General features: G+C 40.1%; 1 protein-coding gene across 1 annotated transcript in view; it reads left to right on the forward strand.

Annotated features, from left to right (window-relative positions):
- cdk4 (cyclin dependent kinase 4) overlaps positions 1-8,139 on the forward strand; it is a 15,882-nt gene extending 7,743 nt beyond the window's left edge. The window contains exons 2-8 of the mRNA XM_005739541.1: positions 1,637-1,871; positions 1,947-2,082; positions 2,257-2,424; positions 4,325-4,434; positions 5,639-5,689; positions 5,775-5,910; positions 7,353-8,139. Of these exons, the coding sequence (XP_005739598.1) occupies positions 1,654-1,871; positions 1,947-2,082; positions 2,257-2,424; positions 4,325-4,434; positions 5,639-5,689; positions 5,775-5,910; positions 7,353-7,454 (921 nt within the window). The 5' untranslated portion in view covers positions 1,637-1,653 and the 3' untranslated portion in view covers positions 7,455-8,139. The remainder of the gene's footprint in view (positions 1-1,636; positions 1,872-1,946; positions 2,083-2,256; positions 2,425-4,324; positions 4,435-5,638; positions 5,690-5,774; positions 5,911-7,352) is intronic.
- The last annotated feature ends 1,861 nt before the right edge of the window (positions 8,140-10,000 follow it).

The following is a 10,000-nucleotide window of genomic DNA, read 5'->3' on the forward strand; positions in this document are numbered from 1 at the left end:
CTAAGACAGAAAATACAACTTAAATACACTCAGAACACAGGGAGATTACACACAGGTGGGAGACACAGCTGGGAGTGATTAACATGACGAGACCAGGGAGGCAAACTGAAAACACTCACATAAGACGCAGACCTTCACAATAAAACAGGAACACACGGGGGGGAACAGGGTAAACACCAATTAGAGGTGAACAGAACCAAAATCTCGAAGAGAAAACACAAAACGCTGGGTCAAAAGGACCCAGGATCAGGACAAGAACAGTAGTGGTGAGAGGACACATCCTTGGGGGGCACCAATACTGAGGGACCGGGTTTCAGAGGTGATCTCCCCCAGCCTCACTTATTTTTGTAGGATCTTTACCTTACAATATAAACTGCCTCGAGTTGACTGTTTGTGTGATTTGGTGCTATATTAATAAAATTGAATTGAATCAAAATTAAAGGGGTACTACATCATTGAAAACTACAGCTGAGACAGTCGAATGTATTTGCACAGCAACACTGACAGCAGTAGTGAGTGGGCTAATTATCTCAAGAAGTCAAAAGGACTAGTGCTGCTAAAGACTTGCACTATAACCTATAACAACACGAGTCTTTGGAGCAATTCATTCACAAACAGACACTAAACTGAAAGCAAAATGAACAGACGAGGACATTTTTACAGAGGTTTGGTCTGGTGGCAAAAGTGTAAGGTCTGCTAGATGAGGGGAAAAGCCAACAGCTGCTGATAGAAGTGGATCTCTGTAGTGGGGGGGGGTCTTTGGAGTATTAGGGACAAGGTTTTAAAAATGTAATGTAGTGGAAGAAGTTCAACTGAATAATTTTAGCAAGCTAGAAACTTTTTCACATCAAAAACAGGCTAAAGCTCAAAGAATAAAAGAGAAACTGGTAGCTACCAAAAACATTTGCTATAAAAGCCCCCGCTGTAGTTAAACAGATAAAAGTAAGCATACTGTTGCTATAGAAGGTCATTTGCAAAGTTTAAAAAAAAAAACACAAACAGGAAGACTTTCATTGAGAGCGCATGAAGTTCTAACACAAAAGTGCTTTTTTATCGCCAATTCGAAGTTATTTCTAAGATGGACTGCTGGCAGTGTGACAGGAAATAGACTTTGTACTCGTTTAGAAATGGATCCTCAAGCACAAGAGCTGCTGAGGAGCATCAATTCATTTTGGATGTGGCAGGTTTGCAGAGATGTGGTAATGAATTTCAGCCTCTGCCTGGTGTTAGCCCGAAGACTTATCTCTCTTTATTACTGAACAGTCACCAGCTTCTCCCACACAGAATGTCTTTGGGAAGATGATGTTCCTTGTTCGGTGTAGAGAGTTCATAAAAAGTTCATTATGCTGGTTGACTGTTGTTAGATGGGTTTTTATAAGGTTTTTTTTCTTTTTGCATTTTTAAGCAATGCCAGTGTTGTTGTTCTCTGAAGTGGATGGTCAGATAACCACTTGGGTCCAGGAAGTCTTCATGCCCAGAGGGTGAATCCAGCTGACTTTAACGATTTCATTACTTTTTTTTCTAGCCTCATCATGTATTTGCATCTTCAACCACTGTGATCGGTCACTTGAAGCAGTGCACTTTCCACGGGACAGTAACCGATTGCCAGTAATATCATTATTGCTTTCTGTGTCAGGCTCTTTCAACTTGGCCATGGCCCACAGCACCAGCATCCAGTATGACCCGGTGGCAGAAATCGGTGGAGGTGCTTATGGGACTGTTTATAAAGCCCGGGACATTGAGAGCGGGCAGTTTGTGGCTCTGAAGAGTGTGCGTGTGAGGACAGACCAAAACGGCCTCCCGGTCTCCACAGTCAGAGAAGTGGCTTTGTTAAAACGGCTGGAGCAGTTCGACCACCCCAATGTGGTCAGGTGGGTGTCGTCTTTTCATCTTGTGATTAAAATGAATGCTTCACACAGGAGTCATGAATTTTCTTACTTCTGCAGGCTTATGGATGTCTGCGCCACCAAGGGAGCAAACCAGGAGACCAAAGTCACTCTAGTGTTTGAGCACGTGGACCAGGACCTTAAGACATACCTAGAGAAAGCGCCAGCACCAGGATTATCTCCAGACCGCATTAAAGTGAGAACTGGCTCCAGCTATATCTACACTAAAAGTTAGCTAAAGTAAAATAACATTGCTGATACCACATTCCAAGCATGGACTGTTCTGCTTATTACTCATTTAAATCCCTGTTCCCAAGCTGAAAGCTGTAAAATATGTAGTTCCAGTGAAGCTCTGCTTGTGTTTTTGCAGGATTTGATGAAGCAGTTGCTGTGTGGTCTTGCATTCCTTCACTCTAACCGCGTGATGCACAGAGACCTGAAACCAGAGAATATTCTGGTAACCAGCCAGGGCCAGGTGAAGCTGGCTGACTTTGGACTTGCCAGGATCTACAGCTGCCACATGGCCCTCACTCCTGTGGTAAGACGTGTATAGAGTAATTTTCCAAAGGATATTGTAATTTTTTTTTCTAATTAATTCTTATTGTCGATTTTCTACCATTTCATTGTAGTCAGCACTTCAAAGTGTTTTAGGCAGCTAGACAGTGAAAATAACATACAGTTTCCAGACTTCAGCATTCTGGTGCCAGGCATAAACATTTTGGAAAATATGCTTATTTGCCTTCTTGCTTAGCGTTAGATAAGAACAGTACAACCAGCAGATGGTTAGCTTAGCGTAAGGCAGGACTGGAAATGGTTTGTAAACAATCCAAAAGTAACAAAAGCTGCCAAGTAGTAACCCCACGCCTCGGTAATTAATGCATTATATCACATTTTTGTGTAAAGATGTTGTGTAAAATCTCACGCCGTGACTTGGATGGGAGCAGTAACTTCCTGGAGTGTTAGCAGATTGCCAGGAAATACTCCAGGACAAACCATGATGCCTCAAAACGACATTTTTATAAAAAAAAAAATAAGACGTAATATTCAGATTTACTGCACTGGCTAGCATTTATTACTCATGTTTAAACTGCTATGTCTTGTTTTGGCGTTTTGCTTTTAATGTCAGGCACATTTGCCCCATAATTAAAGATGCTGTAATTGTGGCTGTGTCAGCTTATTATTTGTTTTATTTGAATTCTGAAAAATTGTTTTAGTGGTTTAAAAAATGAACAGTAAAGTAACAATAAAAGGCTAGAGCCATGCTGGTATGTCTGTAACTTTAGCTAAATGCTAGCTTCTGCATTAGCATGAGTACAGTGAAAGAAAATTACCTGCTGAAGATGCAGATCTTTGCCAGGCAGGGGCATTTTTCCAGGACAGGACAGTCAGGGAGGGAGGCTCATAGAGTTATTTTTGGTTGCTATCTTAATTACAAGGACAGGAAGTAGCTCCACATGCTTATTTTGGTAGATTTTTTATACCAGATAACCTTCCTGACACGACCCCAAAGGACTTTATGTTCCCTCCTGGGATTAAACCACAGACGTTTTACTGATATAGTGTGGAAGTACTGGAGGAGGCTAAAAAATATTCAATTAAATACGTAGGAAAACAAAAGCACTTTAAAAGTGTTTTTAAATTTAGTAGCTGTAATGATCTTAATGTTCACTAGACCTCCATTAGAAGACGTAGCTTCCCCATAATTATAAAGCACCCTTGCTGCAGATTCAGATTTAGCGACAAAGTAATGGAGCCAATAAAATAAAGAGTGGTTACAGCAGTAAGTATGTTTAATTTTCATGAGTGCTAGAAAAAAACACATCGTTTTGCTTACAGTTTGCAAATTCAAGAGTTGGGGGGGTATGAGGGGGAGCACATCTTTTAACAATGCTATTTAACCCTATAGCTGTCACTGCACGTAATGGTATTTACGTGCAGTGATGCACTGAGGGGGAAAAAACAGTTTTTAACAGAAAAAGGGGCTCAAAACTTTCTTGTCTTCCTATCTTATCTGTAATTTCCGCCCATGGTTGGAGTGACATGACTACACAATTTTGGAGGGGCAACATGGGGGCCCAGTTGAATATCAAGGGGGGTCGACTGCCCTGCCCCTGCTACTAGATAATGTTTTGTGGAGTTTTTTGCTAAACACTGTCTTTGCACTACGAATAAACTCTTTTACGTGATCTTCAGACATCAGTAAAGCATTTTTTCTCACCTCAACCTGAATGACACACTCTGGAAACATCTGCAGAAAAGCAGCTAATGTGCGAGTGTTTTGTTCTTCAACAGTATTTGACCTGTTTGCGACTCTGTTAGAGCCCAACCCCAAGTTAGAAATTCCCATCAGATCATGATAAATTAGTATCAGCATATACATATTGATAAAAGGTTTTTTTGGTATGTATCCATTGAGCTGTTCTGTTTGTGTCTTCCAGGTTGTGACCCTGTGGTACCGACCTCCGGAAGTCCTGCTGCAGTCCAGTTACGCCACACCCGTGGATATCTGGAGCACCGGCTGTATCTTTGCAGAGATGTTCAGACGGAAGTGAGTCAGCATTCGATTTTTGTGATCTGAGTCACGAAGTTAAAAAGTAGCAGAGGCCTGATTACTCATCCTCTGCGAGGTGTGACGTGAGCTCTGGGTTCTCATTAAATTCCTGAAAACAGATTAGATTGCGATTTTAAATCATCTCCATCGTGCCAAGTAAGTTTGATTTGCTCTGGTTCTGTGTGAAACCATTGCCTCGATAACCATGACATCTTTTAACTGCACCTGTGATAGGGAAGCAGTGTGTACAAAGGCACAAGCCTGGGACTCGTGTCTAGCTTTTTATTTGCTGTTCAGGTTCTGAAACTGTTGGCTAAGGTTAGAGAAAGTTAAATATTTACAAAGTGTTGTTCATTTTTTCGGTTTAAGTCAGGCTGACTTTCTCATGTTTGACATAGATGTGGATCATTTCTTCGTTTTCATCACGTGCAAGAAATATTTAGTAAGATGACAGGACATGATAGCAAATCCAGTGCAAATGTGCAACGAGGCTGAACATTTTACAGATATATGAACATTTCTGCATTCTGCTTCTGACTGAAACCAAAATATTCACGGCACATTTGCAGTCAGTGTGTGCTCTCTGGTCCTGAGGCACGGGCGGTTTTTAGTTTCTCATATATTAGTACATATATCAGTAAAATGAGTTTTAATAAGGGTAAATTGGTTTAAAGAGTAAATAAAAAAGGTCTTTGCCATAAACATTTTATAGCTGTAACTTAAGATTAAGGTTTATTGAGTTAAACTGTATTTTTTTTTATAGCTGTTTAGGGAATGATGATGCTTGGTGATACAAATTTACCATAGAGCAGGGGTGGGTAATTAACCAATAAGCTTAATATTAATATTAAGAACTGACTTCAGCTCAGTATTAATTTTGTTTGGTCATTTAGAAGTTTAATTTAAGAGACTGATCCTGTGATAGCAGCAATTTTATGAACCTATTAAAGGAGCTTTTAAGTTTAATCAGAAATGCTAAGAAGCACACAGCAGCTCCACCTAGCGGTACAAATGACACATTGCATCAAAGGATGAATGCCTAAAAAACGATCCCTTTGTGAGCAGTTCCTATGAAGATGGTGAGATTCTTATGATTCATCAAAAATACACAGTGTTATGATGTTGTAGCTTTTAGGCCAAAGGTCAAAAATAACCATCAGCTTCCAGCTTTTAACTCGTCTTTGTTCTGTCTGCGTGTTAGACCTTTGTTCTGTGGAGAATCAGAAATGGACCAACTTGGGAAGATTTTTGAGTGAGTAACAAACACTTTCAGTCACATTAACCCGACTGATCATTCTCGCAACTCCTTTGTCACTGAAACTTACACGTCATTTCAGGGTTATCGGCTTGCCGCCAGAGGAGGAGTGGCCGACTGATGTTACACTATCAAGGAAAAACTTCCCCACTCTCACGGCTCGCCCAATCACGGACTTTGTCCCAGAGATAAATGAGCATGGGGCGCAACTGTTGCTGGTAAGGCTCGTGAATTAAATCATTAGAGCGGCTTTGCATCCTGCCTGGTAGTTGATTTATGTCTCAGCTACATACCGAGTTAAAATCAGGGCATTAACAGATTAAGCAACCTCAGATCCCAGAAGAATTTCATTTGCCTTAAACACAAGCCTCAGGAATTCAACTGCTGCGATCCTGACAAATTCCTGTGACTCCTTTTGCTTATTCAGCTGGTTGTGTTAGAGGAGAAACCCAGACTTGTGGAAGTACCCTTTTAAGAAAAGGGTTTTGTTCGCATGCTTTACAGAGTGCTGGTTAAAGAGGAAATATGACTTAAATTGACATTTTAAATGGAATATTTAAAGGAGATTTACAGTAAATGTTCATTCCTGTGATTAAAGGCGTTACCTAACTATTTAAAGTAGACAGAAGATTTTATCATGTCTCCCTGTATGATGTGATAAATAATAGAAACACAAGTAATTTTACTTCTCGGTTTCACTGCAGAATTGGTAAATAGGACTGAATCTGCCAGTTAATCTTCTCTGGTGCAGGAAACACACCTCCGAGATCTTTTTGCTCCATATTGACATGATAGCATCACACAGTTGCTGCACATTCATGATGTGAATCACCCATTTAACCACATGCCAAAGGTGCTGTGGAGGCCATCCGAGTACAGTGAACTCATTGGCATGTTCAAGGAACCAGTGTGAGATGATCTGAGCTTTGTGACATGTTATCCAGCTGGATGGGTACACTGTGGTCATAAAGGGATGGTCATGGTCAGCAGGCTGGTAGGCTGTAGCATTTAAATGGTGCTCAGTGGTTCTAAGGAGTCCAAGATATGCCAAGAAAATAGCCACCAGCAGCAGCAGCTTGAACCATACAAGACACGATGGAGCCATCTTTTCATGTTGGTTACCCCAAAGTCTGACCCTACCATCTGAAAGTCACAGCAGAAATCGAAAGACCAGCCGACGTTTTTCAGTCTTCTGTCGTGTGAATTGTAGCCTCAGTTCCTGTTTTTAGCTGACAGGAGGAGCACCTGGTGTGGTCTTCTGCTGCTGTAGCACGTCTGCTTCGAGGTTTGATGTGCTATGCATTCAGAAGTCTGCCCATTCCCCTCTGACCTCTAAACTCAGAACTGCCGCCCACTGGACATTTTCTCTTTTTTTCTTTGGAAACCCTAGAGATGGTTTGTGTGGGAAAATCCCAGTAGCTCAGTAGTTTTAGAAATACTCAGACTGGCCTTTCTGACACTACAACCGTGCCACATTCAAACTTACATCCTCTTTCTTCCTGATTCTGATGCCCAGCTTGTCTTGACCATGTCTACATGCCAGTTGCTGTCATGTGACTGGCTGATTAGATATTCTTTGGCAGTTCATCAAACTGTCCATTAAAGAGCTCACAACGTACAGTGACACACGTCTAACATCGTGCTACTCTTTCCTCCACAGAAAATGCTGACCTTTGACCCCTTGAAACGAATATCAGCCTTAAACGCACTAGAACATGAATATTTTCGGGACGAGGCGACGTCGACTCAGACAAAAAGCTGAAGTCGTCCAGGGAAGCGCGCAGCAAGAGGTAACAGTGTCGGAAGTTTCAACGTATCAGTGTCATTCACCGCTCTGCCTTTCACGATGTCTGCTTCGGAATATTATTTTGTTATTCCCGCATCACAAAAAAAAAGGTAAAAGGCTGAGAAAGAGGAATGAAATGAGGATCGCTGCTATGGTTCTCAATGTGTAAATGTAACGAGTAATAACGTGTCACGTCTTAAAGGACAGTACCAGTGTTTTTTCACGTATCAGTATCGTCAGCTGGCACTCATAAACACAAAAGTCGTGTCATCGCCGACGAAATGTTCCTCCTGCGACATTTCTGGACGTGTCAGATTAGAAAAGCCATTAGATAGTGAGTTTACTGTAGCTGTATTAATATAATACAATAGGAACAATAACATTGTAAGACTGTGACAGGCATTGAGCTGTATGTAAATGATTTAAGCTAGCTGTGTTAAATTTGTGAGGAAAAGGAACAAGTAGAAGTGGATAAGCACACAAGAACGACACACCTTATAAAAATACTGGTATTGCCCTTGAATTAGCTCAAGAAACAAAAGTATTTTTCTATGTGCTGAAAGACTGAATGGGTGTAGTTCATTTCGTGTTATAACATTTGTCTTCTGTTGCTGCAACCATCTGAAATCAGTCATCACTGCAAATATAAATAAATGTTTCAACCACACTGAGGCTTAATTGTGTTTTATTACACAGATTGGGGGTCTGTGGAATGAATGAAACCGAAAAATGGACTGAAATGTGTTTCTTGAATGAACATGAGGTATAAAATTGTGAATCGTGCCATCGTTAGCATATTCAATTAGACGGTACTGTGAAAGCCCCCCCTCACTTCTTTATTTTTGTTAGGTAAATGGGACTGATTCAGTGCAACAAGTGCGAGTATTTAAGGCAAAACAGAGTTTGTAATATTTAATATTTTGTATGACCACCTTTATTCATCAACACAGCCTGAACTCTCTTAGGCAAGCTTCGTCATCATTGCTATAAGTAGTGTCTTGGGAATAGTTCTCTGGACTTCTTGAGGGGCATTCAATGATCTTCTTTGGGTGTTTTCTGCTTTTTATTCTGTTTTTGGTCAAGATGGTCTCTCGCTGCTTGAATAATTTTGAGGTTAGGGCTCTGGTGAAGCAGATCCGTCACTGATAGTGTTTTGCTGTGTTTTTTCTATTTAGGTATGCTTCAAAAATAAAGTTACTGGGTGAAGGTTTCCAGTATTACATGGTAGATAAATTCATAATCACTCATAATTCCATTAGTTTTGACACAAACTCCAACACACTGGCTGAAACCATCACAGAGCCTCCACTGTGTTTTACACATGGCTGCTGTACCTCTCTCCTCACCTCCTCCATACCTGTTGATGACAATTTGAACCAAAGATTTCTCAGATCCATCACGCCATCAGACCTGTTGCCACTGATTTTTAGTCCAGTCCTTGTGTATTTTGGCATTTTTCTGCCTCCTTCACTTTCTTAAGGATGCCTTAATAATCCCACCTTTCCACTGAGACCATTGAAGCTTTAGAGAACAGTAGATGGATCAACTGAAGAGGATTTGGGTTTTTCAGATACAGTTTTTTCTTTTTTTTTTTATGCCTGCCACTTCTTCATTTGTTCTGCACGTGTTCAGTTTCTTCAGATTTTTTAAGGAGACGCTGCACAGCATGCCGAGATGTGCCATGTTTTCTACTTTGGGAGTAAACTTACATGAGAAAAAATGTGATTTTATGCCTGTCAAACTGTGCTGTTTGTGACATTTTTTGTAGATATATCTAAAGAAATTTGGGGAAAAAATACTTTTTTATATTTTTCTTTTATTTGAATGAAGTTTTATTTGTCTCATGTAGACATTACATTAGTGCATCCACTGAGTTAGGTGCATTTTTAATGCTTGAATGACTCATAGGTCAGTGTGAAGTAGTTTAACAAATAAACAGTAAAGAAAACTTTGAAAGACCTTCAGAAAGCACAGATTGCTGCTTGGATGTGAACTATAAAGAAATGAGAGTTGGCTGAAAGACTTTTTCACAGTACTATACAATAGCAATAGGCACTAGTAAGAAATGCGTTTATAGAGTGTTTTAGACTGTTAAAAGCAATATTTAAATCCCCAGGTCTATCTTGATTTGGTTAGGTGAATACATTTACATTAACAGTTAACTTTGTGCTTTTGCAGCATTCCCATTGTTAGCAAAAAGCTCTAAATGTTATCAAGGCTGAAAAATGTGAATTAAGTAAAGACATATGAATGTAATGTTTTGGCAGGTAAGCACAAAACCACATATTAAACACTGTTCTGCTTTTTAAACGTGGGTTTTAACTTTCCATGATTTCCACCTAAATGGCAACCACCTGTGGCTACAAAGAAAACACTCAAAAAACCTGAAAATTAAACAGGCATTTGAAAATAGCGCCATTATTAGCACAACTGAAATATCTGACACATACTGTATATGAGAATAGCCATTTTTGACTTTTATGTATTAGTTAAGTATGGAAACGAATAGATATCATTCCAGA

The sequence above is a fragment of the Pundamilia nyererei genome, unplaced genomic scaffold, assembly GCF_000239375.1.
Source record: "Pundamilia nyererei isolate P.nyererei 1_Seehausen unplaced genomic scaffold, PunNye1.0 scaffold00092, whole genome shotgun sequence".
Taxonomy (NCBI): domain Eukaryota; kingdom Metazoa; phylum Chordata; class Actinopteri; order Cichliformes; family Cichlidae; genus Pundamilia; species Pundamilia nyererei.